The following is a 27,042-nucleotide window of genomic DNA, read 5'->3' as shown; positions in this document are numbered from 1 at the left end:
GGGCCGCGTGGCCCCTCTGCTCAGGCAGCCAGTCGCGAGGAGGAAAGCGGCCAGGGGGCGGCACCCCCGCCGGTCCGAGCCGCGTCATTGGCTGGCGGCCGCGTCGCTCGCCGCGGTGCCACGTGACTGCCGCGCCGGGCGTTAGTGCTGGCGGCGCCTTCCTCCCCAGCGGCTGGGTACCGGCCGGCGCTCCCCGCGTCCTGGCTGGCGGGGTCCCGCCTCCTCGGGGGGCCGGGTGATGGGCGGGGAAGGGGACAGCCCGCTTAAAGGGAGGCCGGCCCGGTCTCCGCCCGCGCCGCCGGGTCCCCTTAGCCCCGCCACGGCCGAGGACGCCGGCCCGGCCCCGAGAGGTGAGAAGAGGGGAGGGGACGCGGGAAGGGGGAAGGAGCGGCGCCCGCCTCCACGCGGTCGGCGGCGCCTCCACGGTCGCCCTGGCCTGGGTCCTGGGCGTGGTGGGAGGAAGCCCGCACCGACGGGCTTGCGTCGCGGTTATTCCCTCGGTCGGCGGCGGCGGGGGCGAGTGTCAGAGCCCCGGTGACCCGACCCCGCTCCTCTGGCCGAGGGCTGCCCACTCTCCACTCTCTACCCCACACGTCAAGCCGGTGCCCCCGCACCTCGCTCATAACGGTGCTGCTCTTCGCCCCGAGTCTTCGACTAGCCGTCTCGTCTGATAGCCGTCAGATATCTGGCAGCAGGACCGAGGAGATACCAGCCACGACCACCCTTCCACCCCCCATCCCCCACCCCTTGGACAGATGGGGAAGCTGGACAGATGGGGAAGCTGAGGCTTGGACACGAGAGAGGACTTATCTTGGTTTTTAAAACCACACACCTGGTTAAGTACAAATCAAGACCTGTAGTTTTCGAGACTCATAGACTAAGTTGAAATTCTTTCGCTGGATAGATGGGGACATGGAAAGGACACCGAAAGGGCCAGGGCCTTGCCCGAAATTACTCAGCAAGTTATTTGCAGAGCTAGGACTTGTACCCAGTTCTCCCGAAGTCGTGGAATATTAGGCTGGGCTCTTTCCTTGCACAGATTGGGGACCACGGTGAGTTAGAAGCATTCAGGACTTAAACTCCTTGCTGGCACCCATTCTAGTACCTTCTTTTTGTTTCTCCTTGTCCCCAGGGCTCTTTCTGTGAAATCTGGAAGTAATTTGATATCCAGTATTGGGGTTAAGCAGAAGTTCTGTTTTTTGAAAATTGAGACCATGAGAAATGGAGAGCCAAACCTGGTGGGAAGAAATGAGCCCATTTTTTCCTTCAGGAATGTCAAGGGGCAGAGACTAGTAGCTGTCATTTATTGAGCAGATGCTATGTGCCAGGCACTGTACTGGATGCTTTACTTGTGTTAGCTTTGCAACAACCCTGCAAGTTAGGTATTGTTATCCCCATTTTACAGGTGCGAGATTGATGCTGAGTAAAATGAAGATTTTCACCCAGCGCCATACAGCTGTTGAACAGGGTAGCTGGGATCTGGATAGAGATTCCAGCTGATTCCAGAACGTATCCAGTGATTTTCCAAGTATGGCCCCAGCTCCCTGACTCAGAATCACCCAGGGTGCTGAGTCTTGGATGTCATCGCTTGATTTGCCCAAGAGTCTGCATTTTAACGTTATTTCTGTATTTGGATATCATTGTACTATAATGTGCTGCCTCCTAGGGGAAGATCTGGAGATGACATATTCAGGGCTTTGGACAAATCTAGATTAGATTTACTAGGGGTGATGTTTGAGCGATGACATCACTTTTAGTAAGCGTAAACCCCCAGGCAGATTCTTGCCAAAGTATAATTTCTTGGCACAAACTTGGCTCTGGTGTGTTGGGGGAAGGGGGAGGGGTAACTCTTTTTTCCTTACCACATAGGTGTGAAACTATCCTTCTTCCATTTGACCAACAAATATGTGTTAAATGCTTATTCAGGGGATCCAGCTGTGAACAAAATAGCGAGTCACTGCCTTTATGGGAAAGATAGCCAATTACCAAAAAAATAAATGTATAATATGAGATGGTGAGAAGGGGCAGGGAGAAAAATAAAGCAAAGGGGATAGGGGTACAAGGCAGGGATGGGCCCCGGAGGGGGCATGGCGGCAGCGGGGGTGCTGTTTGATAGATTGTGTCTGGGAAGGAACTGATTAAGGCAGTGTCTGAGCAAAAACCTAAAAGACAGGCAGGGAAAAGCTATGAACAGAGTGAGCAGTAGCATTCAGTTAGAAGGCCAGCAAAAGTAGATGGAGGCAGGAGCCTGCTTGGCTTGTTTGACACTGGTCTAGGCTACTAATTATTCTAGCCAAAATATAGCTACAGAGGTAAATTTTACCTTATTGGTCCTAAAAGAAAAAGAAAAAGTTACCCGTGTGTGTGTGTAATATGAAAGATAAAAATAATTTTGTTCTTAATCCTTTTACCAAACCGGCTTCAAGCAGTTTGTAACCCTTGCTTATTAAAATTAGTAAGAGACTCAGCAATGAGTTGAGAACTTGGCCACAAAGTATTGCTTTGAACCAGCTCCTAAGATCTCTTAGCAAGGAAACAAATTTGGGGGCCATCTGGTAAGTTAGAAAGTGAGCCAAGCTTGGAAATTGGAAGATGAGGTTTGAGAATCTGGTCCTACCAGTTGAGCAAGTGACTGAATTTTGATTTTTCTCATATGGAGAATAGGAATTCATAATCTGTTCCCTGATTTATTGAGGAGGCAAATGAGAGATGTATGTGAAATCTTTTTGAAAGCAGTAAGTAAATCACTGTGCAAGGCACTATTTAATTATTTGATCGTGGTTTTACATTGTTATTTTTCTGTCAGGTATTTTATTGCTTTGTCTTTTATGGGGCGTTATACTAGAAACAGCGTGTCGTAGTACTTGTGCTACTGATAGGAGCCTTCTGCCGGTGGTTCTTTTTGCATCACAGACGTAAGTGAACATTGTTAATCACTTGTGATAACTGGAAAATAAGGAAGACTTTCTTGTCTTTATTGTGTTCGCTTGAAACTTCACCTCTTTGTTCAGTTCAGTAAATATAGGTGTGTAGCCATACATACCAAGTGTGAGGCACTGTGTTATGTGCTAGGTTTTGTGGAAAAGAAGATGACTTGATGTCTGCCTTTAAATGTATACTCTAGTTTGACAGACGTGTGAACTGAAGTGCTAAATAATTATCTGTAACATGTTGGGGAAGCGTAGCCTAAGAAGTTTCAACCCCCTTATCCTATGGTGTTTGAAGTGAGCCTTAAAGGATTAGAAAAAGGACCGAGATAGATGGAGATAGAAGGGAAAGGCATCCTAGACTGAAGGAACAACACTAGCAAAGGCCCAGAAGAGCAGAGGATGCTGAATATATCATGGATTGGTGACTGGCACACTGGTGCGTGGAAGGAAGCAAAAGAAAGGCTGTTTCAGGCTTATTCATAGAGAGAAGACTACTGAAGTTTTTAGGCTGTATTCAGTAGGAGGTGGGGAGGCACTGCCAATCTTTGAAGAGTATCCAGGTGGTTTGCTCTCATGTCGTAAATGAATGCTTCTTTTGAAGAACAGGCAGCATAGCTTAGTGATTAAACATGTTGGTTCAATTCCGTGCTTAAGGCTAAAGTATATCTGCAATTTTCAAATAATTCAGGGAAAAAACACACAAAAAACCCCAAACAAACCAACCTGTGTGTATGGAGAGTGCAAAAGTGCAGATGTGGAAAAACGTTAACAATTGGTGAATTGTTAAATTGCTGAATAGGTGGATTGTGAGTATACCGGTGTTCCGTGATCATTCTTGCAACTTTCTGAAGATTTAGAAAGTTTTAAAATAAGCAGCCCAGAGACAGAGAGAGAGTAGGTTTGACTCAAACAGGCTTTGGTTCCAGTCACGGTCCCACTGCTTACAAGCACTGTGTGTACTGGAAAATTATTTCCGAACTACACAGCCCACGCCTACTCCAGCCTAGTTTAGCTGGGATTTTTCCATATCAAGAGAAGAGACTTTTTTGGTAGGTGAGTTGTTCATGTTAATGTTTGGTTAATGTTAAGACTTCAAGTTTTCCACAAATTTTAGATCTAGGTTATTTTATATGCTTGCTATTTATTTCCTCCTTCTCTGTCTTCTTCTGGATTATTTATTATTTTCCATTATTCCGTTTTATCTCCTTTGTTGGTTTATTAGCCATAACTCTTTGTTATTGATGGGATTGCTTAAGGTTTTATAGTTTGCATCTTTAACTTATCACTCTCTACCTTTGAGTGATGTGCCATTTCATATTAAGAACCTTACAGTGCTATAGTTTGCTTTCTTTCCTCCTGGTTTTGTGTATGTTAAAATATATGTAACATAAAATTGGCCATTTTACCATTCTTAAGTGTACAACTCAGTGGCATTAAGTACATTCACAGTGTTGTGTAAGCATCACTACTATCCATTTCCAGAACTTGAAACAGAAATTCTATAACCATTAAGCAATCACTCTGCATTCCCCCCAGCCCTTGGTAACCTCTAATATATATATATATATATATATATATATATATATTTTTTTTTTTAAGACTGGTACCTTGAGCTAACATCTGTTGCCAATCTTTTTTTTTTTCTTCTTCTTCTCCCCAAAGCCCCTCAGTGCATAGTTGTATATTCCAGTTGTAGGTCCTTCTGGCTCTGCTATCTGGGAAGCCATCTCAGCATGGCTTGATGAGTGGTGCCATGTCCGCACCCAGGATCTGAACTGGGGAAACCCTGGGCAACCAAAGCAGAGTGCATGAAGCTAACCACTCAGCCATGAGGCCAGCCCCTCTAATCTGTTTTCTGTCTCTATAAGTTTGCCTATTCTAGATATTTCATATAAGTGGAATCATACAATATTTGTTGTTTTTTGTCTGACTTCTTTCTCTTAGCATAGTGGTCTCAGAGTTCATCCACGTTTGTAGATGAAGAGTATCAGAACTTCATTCCTTTTAAATGGCTGAATATATTCCATTGCATGGCTTATACCATATTTTGTTTATCCATTTATCTGCTGATGGACACTGGGGTTGTTTCCACCTTTGGCTACTGTAAATAAGGCTGTTAAGAACATTGGCATACAAGTATTTGTTTGAGTCCTTATTTTCAATTCTTTTGGAATATATACCTAGGAATGGAATTGTTGGGTCATATGATAATTCTGTTTAGCTATTTGAGGAGCCACCAAACTTTTCCACGGTGATTGCACCATTTTACATTACCACCAGCAACAATATCAGTTATCTTTCAAAGAAACAAATATCAGATTTAAAAAGTCAAAGTTAATTCTTTATTTTTTTCTTTGGCTGAGGAAGATTCACCTGAGCTAACATCCGTTGCTGGTTTTCTCTTTCTGTATGTGAGCCGCCACCACAGCATGGCCACTGACAGACGAGTGGTGTAGGTCTGTGCCCAGGAACCAAACCCGAGCTGCTGAAGCAGAGTGCGCCAGACTTAACCAGTAGGCCACCAGGGCTGGCCCCAAAGTTCATTCTTTCTGAAATTTTTTTTGTTATAATAACTTTTTAAAATAAAAACCAATCTATCCATCAAAAACTACTTATTAAGTGCCTCCTGTGTGCCCAGTTCTATGCTAGGTATTGTGAGAGTACACAAAAAGCATAAAACATCTCCTTGAATAATTTTTAATCTAGTTGGGAAGATAAAGTGTATATTCAACAAACGTTTATTGAACATCTAAACAATGGTAATTCAGAGAAGAATGAGGTACCGTTTGTGTGCTGATGACCTATATACCCCTCACCCATCCCATTTTTCCAGTTTTGGCTTTTCTCCTGTGCTTAAGACCTCCCATTTTTAATTGCTTACTGGGCATGCTCATTTGTATACCTTATAGAAATCTCAAACCTAGGAAAGCTAAAGTCACACTTTTTGTTGATTACCTTTCCATTTCCTCCTCCATATTCCCATACACTGTCCTTTTGTGTCGTCTACCTCAGAATTCATCTTAGGTTTGTCCATCTCCTTTAAGCATCCTCTCTTATCTAGTGGTATCATTGAAATGTCAGACCTCGTCCATCTTTGCCCTGCCTTGGAGTATGCCTTTGTCAGAAAGCTTACGGGATAAGTCCAGGCTTCTTGGGATTACATAAGGAACTGACCTTTCACTGCAGTTTTATCTCCTGCAACTTCACTCCAGGACTCTGGCCTTTTAGGTCTTGGATTATATTGGGACATGTCACTTGCCTGAGTTTCATTTCCTTTCTTTGCTTTTCATCTTCTTCATATTGGCCTGCAGCTCTTCTTCACTTGCAGAATACTTCAAACATCTGTTATGGCACTTAGAGTGGTTTTTTTTTTTTTTTTTTAAAGATTAGCACCAGAGCTAACATCTGTTGCCACAATCGTTTTTTTCTTCTTCTCTCCAAAGCCCCCTGGTACATAGTTGTATATTGTAATTGTAGGTCCTTCTAGTTGTGTTATGTGGGACTCTGCCTCAGCATGGCCTGATGAGCGATGCTGGGTCTGCGCCCAGGATCCGAATTGGCAAAACCCTGGGCCACTGAAGCGGAGCATGTGAACTTAACCGCTTAGCCATGGGGCCGGCCCTGGCACTTAGAGTGTTATAGTTTATCTATTTAGAACTCGGTATATACCCACTGATTGTGGGTAGAAACTGTGTTTCTTACTCCTTTTAGCCAGAATTTCCTGATCTCCTACTATGTGTTAAGCATTGTTCTTGGTACTGGGGGTACAGTACATATGAGAAAGACTATAAATAATAGGTTTTTAAAAATGTATAAATACGTAATATAATTTCAGAAGTTGCAAGTGCTATGAAGGAGATAAAGCCAGGTAAGGGTTTAGAGGATGATGGGATGGGGCTGTTATTTTATTTGGGATGATCAAGGAAGGCCTCTCTAAGGAGGTGAAATAGGTGAGACCTGAAAGGATGAGAAGAGGCCTGCAAATGTCTGGGGTATGATTATTCCAGGCAAAGAGAACTTGAGCAAGTGCAAAGACCCTAAGAAGAAAATCAACTTGGCTTGTTCCAGGAACAGCAAGAAGGCCAATAGGAAATGAGGGTGGAGAGGTATGCAGCTTCAGATATTGTAGGGTGTTAGAGTGGCCCAGGTGAGGTATGACACTGGAGGGTAGTGAGATGTGATTGGATTCCAGAAACTTTTGGCAGTAGGGAGAGAATGGGTATATTATTCAAGGTAGAGCAGACAGGGCTTACTAATGGAATATATATGAGAGTAGGGGATTGAGAAAAGAAAGAATGACTCCTAGGTTTGGGGTCTAGGTTCTGATGCATTGTGTCTAGCACAGTGGTTAGCTTATAGTAGGCAGATGTTTATGATTTGATGAAGAGTAATACCCAATGTGTAGGAGCTCACATGGAAAAGTTAATCAGTCCAGCCTTGCAAGGCTGATTGGCACTTATGAATATTTGTAGAGTAAGCAAACGCTGCAGCCTACAGAACAAAGATGAGTCTGAAATTTCATCTGATGGGGAGTGGTCCTTCCTTTTCCTCCAGGGGGCCAGTCTCAGTGTTAACTTCTCAGTCTAGAGCAAGGGCCTTGGACAGTCGCCTGGGCTCCAGCCATCCTGGTTGCAGGCACCTGTGAGTGGGATGGAGATGGACACAGAAGCCCTTGCTCATCCTTGACTCCCCCCGCCGTGATCTTGCCTGGACTTGTCTGACAACAGTGAGTTGGAGGATCAGATGGGACTGTGTAAACAGGGACTCTGCCTTGCTTTTACCTGTTTATGGTTTAGGTTTGTTTTTCTAAACAATCTTGAACTATTTTTTATTCATAAAAGGCAAAAAAGTAAATTATTAATTGCTTAGTAGAAGAATTAAATAACCAGAAGATATAATAAGATAATACATAATTATTTATCAAATGAGTGATACAGTGATTTTCTCAAAAGCCTTCAGGGTCTGTGCACTGCCTGCAGATTAAAGTGTACTTTTATTAACCTGGCGTCCAGGGGCCTCCAGAATCCCCCCCAGGTCCCTCTCCAGCATCCTCTCCCACTAATCTCCCACATGCATCCATGCTTTAAACATAGCATTCTAATTCCTGATTCTTTTCCTGCAACCTCAGAACTGTTGCTGTTTGTTCTTCTCTCCCTCATCCATTTTCCAAGTCCTCCTCGTCTTCTCAGCTCTGACCTGGACCTCAGAGCCCAGGTGAGATATGTTCTTCCCTTGAAGCCTTTCTTTTTTCTTTTCGAGGAAGGTTAGCCCTGAGCTAACATCTGCCGCCAGTCCTCCTCTTTTTGCTGAGGAAGACTGGCCCTGAGCCAACGTCCGTGCCCATCTTCCTCCACTTTATATGTGGGACGCCTGCCACAGCATGGTGTGCCAAGAGGTGCCGTGTCCGCACCCAGGATCCGAACTGGTGAACCCCAGGCTACTGAAGCAGAATGTGCACACTTAACTGTTGCGCCACCGGGCTGGCCCCCCTTGAAGCCTTTCTAAACTATTCCAGCTCTTGCAGATTTCTCCCCTGCTTAGACGCTATGGTCATAGTAATTGGCAGCTTCAGTTTTATTTAGCAGTGATGTTGTGGCATATACACAGTGAGAGCAGAGCATGAATATGGAACCATTATGTTTCAGAGGCAGACTTTACCATTCTCCTCTGAAAACTGTCACCCTCTGAAAGAGCATTTCAGTTTCACAAGTTGCCAAAGTGTTTTGTATGCACTATTAGTTAAAATTATATGCTGTAATTGCTTGCTCAAAGTAGACATTGTTTCACTTATAACTGCAAATTTTCAAATAGAAGTTGGCTGACCACTATCGGCTTATCTAGAAGAGATGTCCCTCTATTCTAGTCCAGTGCTCTTGGACTCAGTAATTCACACGGGAAGTTGTGCCAGTGCCGCTGTTTAGTCACCTGGTTAAGACCACTTTCTAGATAGTCACAGCTGCATGTGCTCGATTAAAAAAGAAAGTACAGAATGTCTTTTCTTTTGTGTTGCCTATACTGCCATTATACTTCAATATATGCATATGTAAATGTATTTTTCAAAAATGTTTTATTGTTTTTTTCCTCCAGTAATGTGGAAGGTTCAGGTGTTTTCTTGAGTTAGTCTACTCTCAGTTGTCGATGTTAATAAAGGGGGAAATTAGCCTAGATAATAGAGTAAAATCCTGCTTTATTGAACTTTATTGAATGTGTAGTTTGTAGTCCAACCTTCTTAAAATGGAAGTCTGGTTGCAGACCGTATTTCACGGATAAACACTGTAATTTCTTAATTTTCATAATTAATGTAACTAATGCGATTGGTGAATACTAAAATTGAAGGCAATAATAGGTTTGAGGAAGTTGGAGAATTTGTATGCAAAAAGGGATATTTGAAAAATATGTTCCAAAGTAGATATTTCCACTTGAGAGGAAATATTACCTTCCATCCTCCTTTTCTCTGTTTGGGTTATGTGTTTAGCAAACATTGTAGCTCCTGTTTTGGAAAGCATATGCCTGGATACTTTGGGCACACAAAGATGACCCAGAATGGAGCTTGCTCTCAGGAGCTTAATTTGTATGGAGGTCATAACTACAATTTAGTTTAAGATAATTTTTAATGTAGTTTTATATTGTTTTGGGTTTTAAAAAGAAAAGATATAAACAGTTTTGAGGAGAATCTTAGGGGTGAGTAGAATAGGTAAGGAGACAATAGATAGCTTTAGGATTCAGATTAATGGCTGAATCAGTTGCACTTCTAGGACTGTCTGTGAGTGAATAACCTGTGTTTGAGAGCTAAAGATGGAAAAAGACCATGCCTATAGAGAAAGGAGAGTTAGGTACAAATTTGTAGATATCAGTGCTAGGTTATTTTGGGCAGCAAGTATTTGAAACTGGGATATGTAGAGTAGCTGAATTCTGAAGTGTTTAGAAGCACCTGAAGTTAGAGAAAGCTAATTTAGATAGGTGGTAGGAATAGTGCCATGCTCAAAAAAGAGCTATTCTTGGAATCCTAAAATCTGGATTTTATTACCTGGCTGAGTCACTTACAAGCTAAATAAGTTACTAAATTGGGCAGATCCTTTCACTTTATAATCTATCTATATATTTAAAGTGGGTTTCTTATAGACAGTATATAGTTGGGTCTTATCTTTTTCTCCAATCTGATGATTCTCTGTCTTTTAATTGATATGTTTAGACAGTCACATTTAATGTGATTATTTATATGTTCAGATTAAACTTTACCATCTTGCTGCTGGTTTTCATTTTGTTCCATCTGTTTTTGGTCTCTTTTTTTCCTATTTTTCTGCTTTCTCTTGTGTTAATTGAGAATTTTTTATGATTCCTTCTTATCTCCAGAATTGACCTATTATTTTTACCTTAAAAAAAAAATTTAGTGGCTACCCTTGGGTTTACAATATACATCTTTAACTAATCAGAGCCTACTTTCAAATAATAATATGTCATTTCACATCTTGTAAGACCTTACCACTCTCAATTCCTCCTCCCATTCTTTGTGCTATTGTTTTCATATAGTTTATTTTGTATATGCTATAAACAAAATGCATTCCTAGTTTTGCTTTGACAGTTATCTTTTAGAGCAATTAAAGATTTTTTTAATTAAAAAATTTGATTTTATCTTCATTTATTCCATTTCCTGGACTTTGTTTATTTGTTGTGTATTGTTGTGTAGACCTGAGTTTCTGTCTACTATATGTGTATATAGTAGTGCTGTTCTACTTGTAATAAATTCTCATAGTGTTTGTTTATCTGAGAAAGTTTTTATTTCTCTTTCATCTTTTAAAAGATATTTTCTCTGGGTATAGAATTCTGGGTTGACAGTTATATTTCTGTGATAAAAGTATCACTCCATCGTCTTCTAGCTTGTATGATTTCCAATAGGAAAGTCTGTTATAATTCCTATCTTTGTTCCCCTGTATATAATGTATGTTTTTTTCTTTGCCTGTCTTCAGCCTTTATCTTTGTCTTTTGGTTTCAGTAGCATGAATATGATATGTGTAGGTGTGGGGTTTTGTTTTTATATCTGTCCTTGGTGTTCTCTGAGATTCTTGGATCTATGGTTTGGTGTTTCTTATTAATTTTGGAAAATTCTTGGCCAGTATGTCTTCAAATATTTCTTCTGCACATTCTCTGTCTTCTCCTTTTGAGATTCTAGTTCTGCATATGTTAGGTTGTTTAATATGTCTCACAGCTCTCGAATGTTCTCTTACATTGTTACTGTTTTTTGGTTTTTTTAATTCTTTTTTTCTCTTTGTTTCAGTTTAGGCAATTTCTATAGCTCTGTCTTCAATTTCATTGATTGTTTCTTTGACTCAACTTTACTGATGATAGAAAATATTAATTTTTGTCTTTTTCATTCCCAGATTGTAGTCATATAGGGCAAGATTTGGATTTTGTTAGTTTTTTATTATCCCTCTTTTACATATCTTAGGTTTGGAAAAGGCTTTTGACCCAGAAATCACCAAGAGCTGCTCCAAAAGAAGGACATGAGAAATGTACTCGGACTAGCGTGGCCTGAAAGCAGGAAGTGAGGAGAGTCACAGACGGCTGCAGTGAGGGACAAAGATCTGCTGTGTCCACAGTCTAATCGACTTGCCCAGGGTAAGTGGTCGCTGAAGCTTTTCTTCATCATCTGCTTAACAAGACCACCAAAGTAACTGTTATTCGGCTCTTGTTCAGTGATGATCCTTCATCCTAAACAAAATTAATGTGGGTTACTTTTACATATCTCGGGATCTTGAATAGGTGATGGGTCCTGGATTATGGCTTCTTGATAACCTTAGGTTTATAGAATCTCACAAGGGCCTATTTTTCTGTCAGTTCCCAAACAGGAAGCTTCCTGAGTCCTCTATCTAATATATTTTATCTCTGTCTGGCTACAGTCATAAATTTGTTTATTCATTTATTCTTTTCTTCATTCAAAGATTGTGTAAGCCTGCTATCTCAGAGTTACTGTTTTACATTCATTGATGATTACCATGAGGAACAAGATGTCCTTTCTTCCAGGAGCTGGAGCGGCTCCTATGTAAATAATATAAGAATGTAGTTAGGGGCTGGCCCAGTGGCGCAGCAGTTAAATGTGCATGTTCGGCTTTGGCAACCCAGGGTTCGCCGGTTCGGATCCTGGGTGTGGACATGGCACCGCTTGCCAAGCCATGCTGTGGTAAGTGTCCCACATATAAAGCAGAACAAGATGGGCATGGATGTTAGCTCAAGGCCAGTCTTCCTCAGCAGAAAGAGGAGGATTGGCAGCAGTTAGCTCAGGGCTAATCTTCCACCAAAAAAAAAAAAATTAAAAAAAAAAAGAATGTCATTAGTACTATAATGGAGGTGCACTATGCAGTGGGACACAGGGTATAGTGATTGATCGGGGCTAGGAGAGATTGGGCAGTGCTTTGTGTAAGAGGTAGCATTTTAACTTGGCTTTAAAAATGATTACAATCTTGACAGGCAGAGAGGTGGATGGCCCTTCTAAGCTACGCTAACATCACAAAGGCACTGATTTGTGAAGTATTTGGTAAATAGTTTACACTCTATTCCTTTGAGAGCCTGTTTCTTTTTCCTCCTCTTTTTTACTCTTATTACAATGACTTATTTTTTTGTTGTTCCTTCTCTCTTTTTGCTTAGTTTTACCACCTTTGTTTCCCTGCAGTTCTTAGTGGTAGGTCCCATGGCCCTAGTTCTGTAGTTTAGGACCCAGAGATGGAGGATCACCTCGTTACCCTCCAAGTGGAAGGAGAGGGCAACATTAGTCCTCCGTTCAGCCTGTGTTCAGAATGAGTCCTTAATAGTAAAGCGAATCTTTCTTTGCGTGAACATGGGCCCTGCCCACAGGGCAGATATGACTCTATTCTAGAACAAAGTAGAATAGATTGAAACTTTCCAGGGCATATGTCAGACATTTGCCCCCTCAGCCCCCCCTATGCTCTTGACATTTGTTTGCCTCAGCAATCTCTAATCAGCTTCTCTCTCCTCTTTCCTACCAAGCAAGGGGGTGCTATTCAAAGACCCAAATGTATTTTGCTCTAGTTTCTTTCTTTTTCCAAAAACATTTTTCTTTACTCTATCACTCTCTTTTTCTCCTTTATGTTTATTTTCAACAGTTAGTGGGTTATAAAAAGGGACACCTCTCCCCCATAAAAAAGGTTCAGCTTCCTTGTTTCAGGGACTTGCAGGTAGGGGTCAAGGTTTGGGATGAGATCCTGTTTTGCAGTATGTCTAGGAGTGAAAAACCTGGAGAGAAGACAGTTGATAGCATATAGAAAGGAGGAGACAGCCCGCCTGATAGCTTTTCTGGAGAAAAAACTGCAGGAGGAGCCAAGCAGAGATGGAGAAGAATCCTTGATGATTTATTCTCTTGGGAAGTCCTGTACCCAGTGAATTATTTGCATTGACTTGGGTATTTATGGTCTAATTCTTTTTTTTCCCCCTTTCACAATTGAGGCTCAACTAAGGAAAGTGCATGTAAGGTACCTGCCCCCAAACTGAACTCTTAGTTCTCATGAATGACAAGTAGGACTGTTAAAATGTGTGAGCACTGAGAATTACTTAACCAGTTAACCCTGGTGTTTTCTTTGGGGTAGGAGGCTGAAGCATCTATCTCCAGAAATGTCTTCAGAAAGTAAAGAGCCACATGTCCTTTCACCCAAGGACTCATTTGAAGGAAATGACCGATACAGTCCTCCATCTAGGATCCATCTGGAACTTGAAAAGAAATCAAGTACTGACTTCAAGCAATTTGAGGCCAGTGAGCCATGCAGACCTTATCCTAGGATCCACATGGAACCTCAAGAGAAATCAAATACTAACTTCAAGCAGTTTGTCATAAAAAAACTGCAGAAGAGTTGCCAGTGCAGTCCAACCAAAGCAAAAAATATGATTTTTGGTTTCCTACCTGTTTTGCAGTGGCTCCCAAAATATGATCTGAAGAAAAACATTTTAGGAGATGTGATGTCTGGCTTGATTGTGGGCATCTTATTGGTGCCCCAATCCATTGCTTATTCTCTCTTGGCTGGCCAAGAACCTATTTATGGTCTATATACATCTTTTTTTGCCAGCTTAATTTATTTCCTATTGGGTACCTCCCGTCACATCTCTGTGGGCATTTTTGGAGTACTGTGCCTTATGATTGGTGAGGTAGTTGACCGAGAACTACTCAAAGCTGGCTACGACACAGTCCATATTGCCCCTTCTTTAGGAATGGTTTCAAATGGGAGCACGTCATTAAACCAGACGTCAGACAGGATATGTGACAGAAGTTGCTATGCAATTAAAGTTGGCAGCACTGTAACCTTTCTGGCTGGAATTTATCAGGTAAGAACAATGGAACAAGTGGTGGTTTCTGGCAAAAGAAATCTCTATACATGAAATCTCAGATCTGTGAGGGGTCTTAGAGATCATAATAATTAAGGCTATCATTTATTGAATGCAGAGGATATGTGAGGGGTAGAGCCAGAATTCAAACGCTGGTTTGACTCCACAGGTAAGATAAGGCTGCTTCTGTTTTCTCAACCCTAGGCTGCCTCTTAACCAATAAATATCAGTCAGCCAGATTTTAATTATTCCGTTGTAAAAATTTAGACCAGAAGGCGACCTCAGACCACCTAGTACAACTCCTTAATTTTCTATGTTGAGAAACACTGGTTTGCTTGGGATTCTGTGTGGTTGGTTCTTGGCAGAGTCAGCGTTAACAATCAGGTGGGAGGATAAGAGAATGAGGATTGGGGAGAGGAGTGCAGGAGTTTTTCAAACAATAGATGACCCCCCTACTTCCTTTAGAATTGCTGTTCTAGTGAGTAACTCTCACTCAAAATAGTAGTTCTCTTAGACTGTTGGGGAGGGAAACGGTGAGAATGGGTATTTCATATTATCACCCAGGAGAAAGGATTAGAAATGAAATTCTTCTTGGATCTCCCATAGAAGCCGTTAATCTTCCATTATCATCACGCCCCTGCCTTTTGGCATCCAGGAGTCAGTGCCAACGTTAAAGCTCCTCTCTATTACAGGCATTTGGAACCACTAAGGGAAGGGGAGGAGTGGCTCACTTTATTTGGTGCCTGGATGAGGAGGGAAGGGAGAAGGGGGTGACGTGCAGAAGAGTTGTGCTCCTCAGAGTCCATTTTTGCTTTTTGTTAGTATGCCTCACCACGAGTGAGGAAGGGCGCGGTAGAATTCTGAGGAATTATTCGGAAGAGGAAAAAGAAATGAAAACGTTCTATCTTTGAGGATGCAGAATTACTGTGGGAAGCAGTATGGCATAAGCACGTATACATTGGATGAGAATAGTTTCTCAATGTGAGGTTAGATTAAAGAGAGTTCCATAATAATTTCAAGAGTGTGATTCTATCTTTATGTGAGTCTAATTTTTGGTTTTACCAGTTAAAACTTTACTTTTATGGTAATGATTTGTAATTTAAAGAAAATACATGGTTTTTTAATTAGAAGAATTTTTCCAATTTGAGTTTTTATGGTTTTTTATGGATCCTTGAGAATTTTTTCTTTTTGGAAGAGGTCTGAACCTTATTCAAGTTTAAGAACCATTGTACAAGAAGGTAGGAATCCTAAATTCTTGTCTCATCTGGCTAATGAGTAAGTGTGACCTTGGGCAAGTTGCTTAGCCCTCTGAGTAGAAATGAGCTCTCTCTATGTAAAATTAGAAGATTGAGACGTGATTGCATTTTTTTCTAGCTGACATTCTGTGATGCTCTAATGGTGTGTCTCTATGCAAAGAAACGCCTGGGTAATACAGGATTCGAAGCTCTTTTCCATCAGTGTTTAACATTTGTATATCCTTCCTTCCAGGTAGCGATGGGCTTCTTTCAAGTGGGCTTTGTTTCTGTCTACCTCTCAGATGCCTTGCTGAGTGGATTTGTCACTGGTGCCTCCTTCACTATTCTTACATCTCAGGCCAAGTATCTCCTTGGGCTCAGCCTGCCTCGGAGTAGTGGCGTGGGCTCACTCATCACTACTTGGATACATATCTTCAGAAACATCCACAAGACCAATGTCTGTGATCTCATCACCAGCCTTTTGTGCCTTTTGGTTCTTTTGCCAACCAAAGAACTCAATGAGCACTTCAAGTCCAAGCTTAAGGCACCGATTCCTACAGAACTCGTTGTCGTTGTGGCAGCCACATTAGCCTCTCATTTTGGAAAACTACATGAGAAATACAATACCAGTATTGCTGGACATATTCCTACTGGGTTTATGCCACCCAAAGCACCGGACTGGAACTTAATTCCCAGTGTGGCTGTAGATGCAATAGCTATTTCTATCATTGGTTTTGCTATCACTGTATCACTTTCTGAGATGTTTGCCAAGAAACATGGCTACACAGTCAAAGCTAATCAGGAAATGTATGCCATTGGCTTTTGCAATATCATCCCTTCCTTCTTTCACTGCTTTACTACTAGCGCAGCTCTTGCAAAGACGTTGGTTAAAGAATCAACAGGCTGCCAATCTCAGCTTTCTGGTGTGATGACAGCTCTGGTTCTTCTGTTGGTCCTCCTGGTAATAGCTCCTTTATTCTATTCCCTTCAGAAAAGTGTCCTTGGTGTGATCACTATTGTAAATCTCCGGGGAGCCCTACGTAAATTTAGGGATCTGCCCAAGATGTGGAGGGTTAGCAGAATGGATACAGTTATCTGGTTTGTTACTATGCTGTCCTCTGCACTAATAAGTACTGAATTAGGCCTGCTTATAGGGGTTTGTTTTTCTATGTTTTGTGTCATCCTCCGCACTCAGAAGCCAAAGGTTTCATTGCTTGGCTTAGTGGAAGAGACTGAAATCTTTGAATCCATGTCTGCTTATAAGAACCTTCAGGCTAGGCCGGGCATCAAGATTTTCCGCTTTGTAGCCCCTCTCTACTACATAAACAAAGAATGTTTTAAATCTGCTTTATATAAAAAAACTCTCAACCCAGTCTTAGTAAAGGCAGCTCAGAAGAAGGCAGCAAAGAGAAAGATCAAAAAGCAACCAGTGACTCTCAGTGGAATCCAGAATGAAATTTCAGTGCAACTTTCCCACGATCCATTGGAGCTCCGTACCATAGTGATTGACTGTAGTGCAATACAATTTTTAGATACAGCAGGGATCCATACACTGAAGGAAGTTCGCAGAGATTATGAGGCCATTGGCATCCAGGTTCTGCTGGCTCAATGCAATCCCTCTGTGAGGGATTCCCTGGCTCGGGGAGAGTATTGCAAAGATGAAGAAGAAAACCTTCTCTTTTATAGTGTATATGAAGCGATGGCTTTTGCAGAAGAATCTCAGAATCAGAAAGGAATATGTATTCCCAACGGTCTCTGAGTCTTTAGACTCAGATTTGTTGAGAAAGTAGATGGAAGAAAGAATATTGTCTAGCCATGGAGCTGGAAAATGTTGCAAACTTGAAATCTTAACCTATTGGCTAGACAGCATTCTTCCTTTGCAGCTGATGTCCTTTGCAGATACACAAATGCAGCAGAACTTAGAGATAGGCAGAATAAAAAAAGGAAAATACTGTGGTTTCAAGCCTTCTTGCAGATATGAGGTATTCTTGGAATTAAGTAAATATTCTACCGAATTGAACTGTAAACATAATTACCATCCTGTTTTAGGAGATACATTTGGACTCTTCCTTCTCCAGGAGGTACAGGGATGTAGCTGGCATTTACGTGAGGTGCCAGAGCCTCCTTGACATGGCTCTTAGGAGAGGTAGTGGAAAGGAGGCAGGGAGTGAATGTTGTGCCTGCTCACGCACCAGCAGATCAAAAGGCTTCTGGAGCACAAGGTAATAACTAGACGAGTTTGTTCGTACTTTTGCTTCTCTATTTCCAGTCTTTGCTCTCCGACGGCTTTTAATAGGAAAGCACCATTCCTCGCCTTAAGGCTGGGAACCATGGGCACAGTCTTATCAGGAACCTGATGGCTGGGCTGGTTTGTGAAATCCTACCAGCCAGCATCACATTATGCAGAACGCTCTTTGTAGTCATGTTTTTAGTCGTGCCTTTTTGTTTAGGGTAAGTAGGTAACCAAGAAACTCTTCATAGTCAGCAAGAATAACAGGAATCCTTACTGTCTTTTCTGTGATCTCTGTCTGTCCCTGATTCTGAGTATTTCTCTACCATTAAGCTCTGTGTTAGCCTTCAGTTATGTTGTGTGTTTCCCATGGAATCTGTCCTAAACTGCTATGGCTGATGACCAGTAACAAGCTTGCCCGATAAAAGTCATAATGCTGACTCAGCAATTCTATATAGCATTTTAAATGAGGTTTTGGCAAACTTGAGGATGAATTCCAAAAAAAAAGAGATTGACAGGTTCCCTTAAGAATTTGTTTCCTGGGGCCAGCCTAGTGATGCAGCGGTTAAATTCGCACGTTCTGCTTCAGCAGCCCGGGGTTCACAGGTTCAGATCCCAGGTGCAGACTTACGCACTGCTTGTCAAGCCATGCTGTGGCAGGGATCCCACATATAAAGTAGAGAAAGGTGGGCATGGATGTTAGGTCGGGGCCAGTCTTCCTCAGCAAAAAGAGGGGGATTGCGGCAGATGTTAGCTCAGGGCTAATCTTCAAAAAAAAAAAAAATTAAAAAAGAATTTGTTTCCTTAGCAGTGAATCTTCTTTCCTTACCATGCTTTTTAGCAAGGATGGGCTGGGGATTAAGTCTTTCTCAATAGAAACTACTGTTCATCTTTACTTTGCAAGAAACGTTTACTGTAACCAATAAAAGTAATAGAGTGCTTCCAAAAGAACATCAATAATTAATTTGTAGATGTTTTAGTGAAAACAAAGCTAATGCTTACTGCCATGCACTCTATTGATGTACAGTAAATGTCGATGACAGCAACAGCTTTTAACTCTTCGGGCCACCTAAAACTATTATGCAAGAGGATTTAGAAGCATCACCTTTGTACAACCCAAGTTCTGTGGGTGTATTATTTGTGATAGCTGGCCACAAGTTGTGGCTACAGAATATTTCCTTTTGAAAAGCAAGAGTGTCCGACATTGAAAGCTTATAGTTCTGTATCTGATAGGTGAGAAAAAAAACAGGTTTTCCAAAGTTAGGACCAAGAGACTAATTTATATGAGGCTGAGACAGCCACACCATTTAAAACAAAATAATTGCAAAAATGCAAAATCATTTTTCAACCTGGTCCAGCATTCTAAACAATTTAAATATTTATGAGAAGCAAACCCTATGGGTAGCACATCTGTTGGAATGGGACACTTTTGAACATATTTAGCTTTTCTGCTGGATCCATAAACTGCAAATGTTGCTTTTCTATTGGTAGAGCTCTGCCCATCTGTTTACATCAAAAATGCCTTTCTGTTATTAAAATGAAGCAGTTCCTTGGTAGAAAAGCTGGATTTCTACCTTTGAGGTGATTGACATCATGATTAAATGTAATAGTGTCCTGAATTCTGACATCCTTTTAGAACTTAAGTCTAGAATTTCAGAAATGTTAACTGCTGTTTGTGTTTTGTTTGTTTGTAGCCAGTATTTGCCCTTTCTATCCAGTCTTGTGAACACTAATAGTAAAATCACAGTGTCTTGTCAGTCATTTGTTTTTAATCCCTCTTGTCCCTCCCCCAAGCCAGGTTTGAATCCAGACCATTAGGGATGTCTAAAGCCATGTAACAGAGTAATGAGTGCGTGTTCAAGACGACTCTATAATTCAACAGACACTAGCACAGCAAACAAATGTCAGTCCAAAGATTTTGGGAAGCCTCTTCGAAGAATGGAGTAACAGGATTTGATCTCTTCCTGACATTTCTATCCATACATAGATATAAACAATTCTGGAGCGTTATGCAATTAGCAAATTCTTGAATTGTGTTCTGGTTTGTTCCTCTCTCACCCAAAAAAGGAAAGGAGATTCTGCTTTTGGTAGCTATCTGTAAAAACATTTAAGATTTCTCTAGAATTTGTTTCTCACTTTCTCTGCTTGGGTTGAAGTCTGCCTAAACTTACACAGTGTTAAAATTTTATGATTACTGGTTTTTAAAGGAATCAAACCTGAAAGCAAAGCCTAATTCACCAGTAAAACTAATGTTTTCTTTGGCTTTCTTGCTCAAGGGCTTGGACTTTAGTTCATCAGGTGATATTTTTCACACTTTATTGATAGAAAAATATCTTGCTTACTCTAAACTTTAGAGTCTAAATGAAGCATTTTCTCATTGCTTATTGACAAATGTACAAAACTGAGTATCATAAAATGGTCATTTAATTGAAATGTAGTGTGTACACTCTTGATGGTTAAAAGTCTTACACCTTGTTTATTTTTAAATTTGTTACAACCAGAGGGGTGGAGTACCAGTGCACAGAGAGACTAAGGATGACATTCAAGAGAGGGGTGACAGGAATAGACCATGGAAAGGACTATTTCTGACCAAATGCAGGAGAAAAGAGGGACTCAGTTGATGGGATCCAGTCCCTGGTGAGCCCCACACAGCAGTACAGTGATCAGGATTAGGAGCTATGCCTTAGTTTGAGAGTGAGGTCAGAACTGGGTTCTGTTTCTAGAAGGGGAGGGGCACTGGTTCAGCAAAGCTGAAAGAGCTGAAGAGCACTGGTAGCCAGGGTTGGGGCAAAAGCCCCGGCCGACCTACTCTGGAGCAGTAGATTGACTGTGGTGCTAGCTGTGCCTCTGATGGGGTGAAATTGACAGATGTCTAGTTGACAGTTCCTTTTTTTAAAGTTGGATCAAAGGAAAACAAGATCTGGATAGTCTGACGTAGTTTTTAAACAATAGTAGACATTGAAGCCAAAATTTTTCGATAAATTTACACTGTGGTAAATGGTGATCTTTAAATATGTATGGGGTGTTAGATGAGTTTATTAGACTATTCTAATGCTAATGACTACATTTTAACAAGAACAGTAATTTTCTGCAGGGCCATTCTCTGAGTAATTTGTCATTTAAGAACACATTTTCTGGGTGTTAGCCCTGATCCTGTTATAAAAGTGAGAAAAAGGCTGCAGTGAATTTCTTGGGAACTTAAATTGAGTCTAGAAGTTATAATGATAAATTCAAGCTCTGATCCTTATTAATGTTCTTAGTGTATTGTTTTCCTCTATATATTGCTATAGATGAGCCATAGGTTATTTTTGCATCAATGTAGACAATACCTCAAATACTTCCTGAGGACCCATGCAGGAGTCTAGGGCCCTGGGCCAGGTGCTGGGAGTATGGGCTGTATGGTAACTCTCCTAGGTAACACATGGGGGCACCTGGAGGTGCTTTATGGAGGGGCTCGGCTGAGTCTGGACTGAGGTCTGAGCAGAAGGCAGACAACTGAGGCAAACAGGGAGGCATCAGTGCCCCTGGTCTATTCAGGGATTGATTCCACGGTGACATGGTAAAAAGCCAGTCGACAGGATTTTGACTTTGCTTAATTTTTCTGTTCTTTAATGTTTCTCTTCTTTTTTCCTTTAAAGTTTTTATTTATCTGTTCTAGTGATGCCTTATTTGAAACTGGGCTTAAAAAAATTGCAAAGAGGAAGAAATTGGATCTAGAAAGACTTTAGGCTTTGAACTAATTTGGCTTTCTTTTTTTTGGTATAAAGATTTTAGATAATCATGAATGAAATTGTTAATTTGAGTGCTAATAACAAGAATGACAGGGCTGGCCCCGTGGCCGAGTGGTTAAGTTCACGCGCTCCGCTTCAGCGACCCAGGGTTTCCCCGGTTCGGATCCTGGGCGTGGACATGGCACTGCTCATCAGGCCATGCTGAGGTGGCGTCCCACATAGCACAACCAGAAGGACCTGCAACTAGAATATGCAACTATGTACTGGGGGACTTTGGGGAGAAGAAGAAGAAGGAAAAAAAGAAGATTGGCAACAGATGTTAGCTCAGGTGCCAATCTTTATAAAAGAAAAAAGGAATGACAATTATAATGGAACAGACCAATAAATACACCAGCTGGTTTGTTATCATAGTGTATTATTAAAGTAAAATACTATTGAAATACTGTAAGTTAAAAGTACATTTTAGTTTTTAAAAAAAGTAACTTTAGGACTGGAGGATTTAGATGTGGGAATGGGGGAGATTTATTTTTATAAGGTAATTTTTATCCTGACAAGGACTATTTTTTTAAAAAAGTATTTTGCACCTGAAATTTTAAGGTAAACATGTTAAATACAGTAGCATTATACTAAATAGTGGATTTTTTCTTGGTGTGTATTTTATTTTTCTCAGTGATGCAAAATAGGAAGGAGATACATTGCATTGTGAAAATTGGAATAATGAGGGACACTCAATGCCTTTACTGGAGAGTCCACGTTTGTGAGTCTGTGCTGGAACCTTGTATAACCTTTCTTGGACTTAAATTATGGCTCTGAAAAAGGCCAAATAATTAGGATCTTAATACAAAATACCAATGACACAATTTCTAACTGAAGCTTTTTTAGTTGGCAGGCAGACAAGCAGCCTTAGCCAAAAAGGATTTTTAATTGCAGCTTTAATAAATTTATTTTAGGGAAGCTTTCTTCCCCACCCCATCCCCCATCCCTAAAATAAGATACTTGGAATCAAACAGCTCTTGCCTTTTCAATTCAAATCAGTTGGGAAATTACTGTTTGAGTTCTGGTGCTGCCATGATTTCTCAACAGTTAGTGTGAACAATCTATATAAAACACTACATTTTTTTGTCTCCTTTGCAATTTTATATGCAAATCAAGATAGGAGCTGGCCCAGTGGTGTAGTAGTTAAGTTCACTCACTCTGCTTCAGCAGCCAGGTGTTCGCTGGTTCAGATCCTGAGTGCAGACCTGCACACCACTCATCAGGCCATGCTGTGGCAGCATCCCACATAAAATAGAGGAAGATTGGCACAGATGTTAGCTCAGCAACAATCCTCCTCACACACAAAAAAACCAAGATAATATCAGGGTGACAGGTGAATGAACTCCAATTCTGTCATGTCTATTTACTAAAAAAGTAGTTTACCTTTTTTTCAATTAATTCGAGGCTAATGACTTTGAGGAACATGTTTTATACCACATATATCTTTTTTAATTAAGGCAAGTGCCTTGATGCTAGTCCACATAAATCATGCTTAACCTAACTCTGTGGGATGAGCTATTGATGGACTGCAGCCTGTTGCAGGAGATGGGGAATTGGTTAATAGCAGATCCTTTTCTTCTGGAAGGATATGTTTATGATGTTTATTATATAAGATCCTATATGTGCTGAGATCTAGAGGTGTCATTTGTGTGCTAATAAATTGTTATGCTAATAAAATATTACTCTGTGTCAAATTATTTAAGTGCAAGGGGGGTTCTAACTAAGAAACACATTTAGGTCACCAGTGAGCTTAAAATACTGTCTCTTTACATGTGGAGAGGGATTCAGTCATTAATTTTCCCAACCATAGCAAAAGGATATGTCCTTATAGAAAGCCATAAAGCATAAAGAAACCCAATTCTTTGCTTTTTGCTCTGTGGTCCTGAGTGAGTCAGTTAACCCTTTGGGGACTCAGTTTTTCCATCAGTGAAGAGGGAAGGAGGACTAGACTACCTGAGGACCCTTCCAGTTCTCATGTTGCACGAGGCCTATTCCATCCTGGGATGGAATCAGAAAACCCAAATCTGGCTCATGTTTTACTACTGTCCTAACTCTGAATTTTGGTCAGTGAATTTTGAGCCTCATTTTTCTCATCAATAAATTGAGGCTAACACGTTATGCTGGCTAAGAGAATTGGGAGTGGAATTCCTAACTGGAGCATAACACTTTGTAAGGAATAATCTGGGCCACCACCCTCTTCCCCATACCTGCTGTGAAGCCTCTCCCTGAATCTCCTCCTCCCTCTCTCAACTCTGGAAGAAGTGGGAGGGTGGGTCTAGGGTTAAGGACAGTTTGAGCCTTCCTTTTGTAGTACTTCTGTAACCTGGGTATTCTAACCCCTGAACTCATACCCACCCCACAGAGTGAAGGAGTTGGTCTGCTAAGGGCCCTTCCGGTCTCAGCATCCTGTGCACACCCTCAGTATCCGGGGTCCAGAGCCCTATGAAGTGCCCACATACTCATCTCCAACCATCTTACAGGGCTCTGCTTCCCCATCTGTTGTTTCAATGCTATGTCCTTGGCCTCTCCTCTCCTCATTTAGCACCACTGCTTAAGTTTTTAATTTTCAGATCCAGTTTAGACTGATGAAAGTATAGCTCTTGGAGAAATATCCACGTGTGTGTGTGTATATACGCACATGATTATAAAAAGGCTGGTTCATGGATCCCCATATCATGAACACCTTTCATTATAAGCTCTCTCCAGATGACTACAGCCACATCTAGGGCTTCAGTTGCCTTAACATCTATGTGCTAATGGCAGCCAAACATGATTTCCAAACTTGCCTTTCTAGAATACCACCCAGCATATCTGACTGTGTCAGTCTCCAGAGCAGCTGTTATTGGACAGCTTTGCCTAGATGCCCAGAGGCACCTCACATGCAACACACCTCCAAACTCCTCTTCCCCTGTTAATCTGTCTTAATCATGGCATGACCCAGCTACTCAAACCGGAAAGCTGGGAGATTCTAGAATATTCCTCTTCAACTCCCACACCGAATCTCTCTACCTGGTAAGAGTCTCTCAAATCCAACTCTTTTTGTTGCCCTCAATGTTCATCATTTCTCTTCAGGACTGTTTCACAGCCTGACTAGTTTATCTTTTTCTCTACAACCCAGCCTCCACTCTAGTTATCAATTATTTTCTAAAAACAGAAATTGACTTTTACTACTTACAAGTGGTTCTCTAGTGTTTTCAGGTTAAGTCCAAAATTAATGCTCTAGCCAACAAAACCTTAAAAACTTTCCCTTGCTTCCATCTCTATCCTGTCCTGCCATACATTCTTTTGCTAGACATAACCTCTGAACTTAGGTGTTCCCAAATGGGCCATTTTTTTAATACTCCAGGACTTTATATGTGCTGTTCCTTCTGCCAGGAGTTGCCTACCAGCCCCACATGCCTAACGCCCTACTCCTCCCTCAGAATTCTTCTTAAACCATCCCATGCTCTTGGCAACGTTTCCTATTGAATTCCTCTTTTCTCAAGCAGGTGCTCCCTTGGGCTCCATCTCTGTACTCCTAAATATTCTCTGCATAGTCTCTAAAATGGCATTTACCACTCTGTATTATTTTTTCCCCTCATCTATCTCTTCTACTAACTGGACTCCTTCAGGGTAGGGCCATGTACTTCATCCTTAGAGCCTGCATGGCCAGCAGTGGGTATCTTATAAGATCCAATATATGATTGCTGCAAGCATGGATACGTTTGGTGGATAGTTATTTCTCTAACGCTGGCTCCTTTGCAGAGCATGTCTGTGTCCAGGGTCAATTATATGGCCTGTGGTTATCAATAAGTTGGAAAAAGTCTCTAGTGAAGGAGTAGGTGTGTAATAGGGTGGATTAGGTGGTCCGAGGCACAATTATTTCTAAGTTAGTTGTTTGAACAAGTCCCACCTTCTCTTTTTTCTTTCCTTGTTTTCCCTCTCAACCTCTACCATGTCGGAGAAATTACAAGTGGCTGCTTCTAAGGTTGCCTGCTGGCTAAATTATCTGCCTTATGTAGTCTACCCCTGCCCTCTGGTGGCCAGAGTATGCTACCACAGTCCACTTCAAAGATAACTGGCCCCAGGTAGCGTGAAGAGTTCTTTAATAGGTTTGCAACTTTGGAATTACATTATCTGAGCCTATTTGTCCTTTTGTATTATGATTGATGGAAAGATTAAATGATAAGTGAAACAGTGCTTGACATATAATAGGCAATCAATAACTCTTCCTTTTTAATGAAAGAGCCCTTCTTAGGAACAGGGCAAAGAAAACTTGAGTTTTATCTATTGATCAAGTTGGGGGTTCTGGAACACTAAACCCCAAGATCTGCCAGTGGAAGAAAGGGCTGGTAAGGCAGGTCCCCTGCCTCTAGATGGTACCGGTAAAGTTCCAAATAGGGATCGACAGTAATGACAATAGATAACATTCATAGAAACTTAGTCTGTGCCAGGTACACCTTTTTGTCCTCACAACAGCACGAGGTAGGTGCCTAGTCCCAGAACATTAGCCTATAGAGTGGATTGGTCAACAGGGCAAAACGAAGTCCTCGAGTGGGGTTGGAGGGACCAGAGTCAGGGAGAAACCACAGGGGGCCTGGTGAAGACTGTAGACTAAGAAGGGATAATATCAACCTCTTTTAGTTTAAAAAAAAAAAACAAAGCATCAAACAAAAAAACCCTAATGTCCAATAGAATCGAAGTTTCAGCCAACGTAAGCCGGACTGCAAAAGCTCTCTTTTGGATTTGATTTCGATCTACCGGGATCTAATTCATATGATGTGTTAAATGAGTCAAGAATGTGAGATTTCTTTTGTTAAAAAAGAAAGTTTAAACACATATTTACTGAATACTACTATGTGCAAGGCACTTAGACAAAGCCTTTCATACTAAAGTCTTGTGTGTATAATTAGAGAATCCTGCAATAACTTTCTGTAGAAGGAAACAGGTTTAACTCTCTATATTAGAATTCTTCATTATTAAAACCAGCAGAGAGCCATTGATGATTAAGTAGCTAGGAACTAAAGTGTTTTTTTCCTTTTTGCAATTACTGATTATCGCTTTTAGCTGTTTACCCACCATTGTTGACTGTGCTGCTTAGGCACTATGCTATCTGACTCCCACTAGGCTCCTATAGATAACATCTCCCTGGAGCCTGGGTCACCATGGGAATGGGTATGTGAGCTGTTTCTCAGGAATTAGAACTCCTTGTCCACTTCATGCCGGTTGAGACCACCAACTCATTAACTGGGCCCACGCAGATGTCCGATAGGCAACCTTTTGATGTCACGAGGCTAAAAACTGCCCCCTCAGATCATGCTAACACTGCCATTTTGTGAACATGCATCCTGTGAAGAGGCATGAAGTCTGACTACACTTGCACAGATCATCAATTACCTCACCTCTCCTCACCTCCAATCACCTCTCTCCATGTTTGACTACGTTGCCCCCTTACCCCATAAATATCCCTGAGTCCCTATTTTCGGGGAAGCAAATTTGAGGCTCATGCTCTCGCTTCCTCACGTGGCTGCCTTGTGAGTAAAATCTTTCTCGGCTGCAATCTCATCATCTCC

General features: G+C 41.4%; 1 protein-coding gene across 5 annotated transcripts; it reads left to right on the top strand.

Annotated features, from left to right (window-relative positions):
• The first annotated feature begins 100 nt into the window (after positions 1 to 100).
• Positions 101 to 23,167, top strand: SLC26A2 (solute carrier family 26 member 2). Of its 5 annotated transcripts, none has more exons than XM_008534095.2 (5): positions 144 to 350; positions 7,518 to 7,656; positions 11,377 to 11,546; positions 13,529 to 14,258; positions 15,747 to 23,167. In XM_008534095.2, exons 4-5 carry the CDS (start codon positions 13,554 to 13,556, stop codon positions 17,250 to 17,252), a joined length of 2,211 nt encoding a protein of 736 aa, XP_008532317.1. In that variant the 5' UTR covers positions 144 to 350; positions 7,518 to 7,656; positions 11,377 to 11,546; positions 13,529 to 13,553; the 3' UTR covers positions 17,253 to 23,167. The 5 variants fall into 5 exon arrangements, with proteins under 5 accessions (XP_008532313.1, XP_008532317.1, XP_008532318.1 ...); XM_008534094.2 differs by lacking the exon at positions 144 to 350 and adding an exon at positions 8,059 to 8,144; XM_008534091.2 differs by lacking the exon at positions 7,518 to 7,656 and having other exon boundaries at positions 101 to 350.
• The last annotated feature ends 3,875 nt before the right edge of the window (positions 23,168 to 27,042 follow it).

The sequence above is a fragment of the Equus przewalskii genome, chromosome 13 (assembly GCF_037783145.1).
Source record: "Equus przewalskii isolate Varuska chromosome 13, EquPr2, whole genome shotgun sequence".
In the NCBI taxonomy this organism is placed as follows: domain Eukaryota; kingdom Metazoa; phylum Chordata; class Mammalia; order Perissodactyla; family Equidae; genus Equus; species Equus przewalskii.
This window is presented reverse-complemented; position numbering and strand designations above follow the sequence as displayed.

What these genes read in the sequence shown, in the direction of transcription:
- SLC26A2 (XM_008534091.2), top strand. Translation starts at nt 13,554, where the DNA reads ATGTCTTCAGAAAGTAAAGAGCCACATGTCCTTTCACCCAAGGACTCA. An exon ending in TTCTGGCTGGAATTTATCAG is followed by an intron (nt 14,259 to 15,746) that starts GTAAGAACAATG and finishes CCTTCCTTCCAG; the next exon opens with GTAGCGATGGGCTTCTTTCA.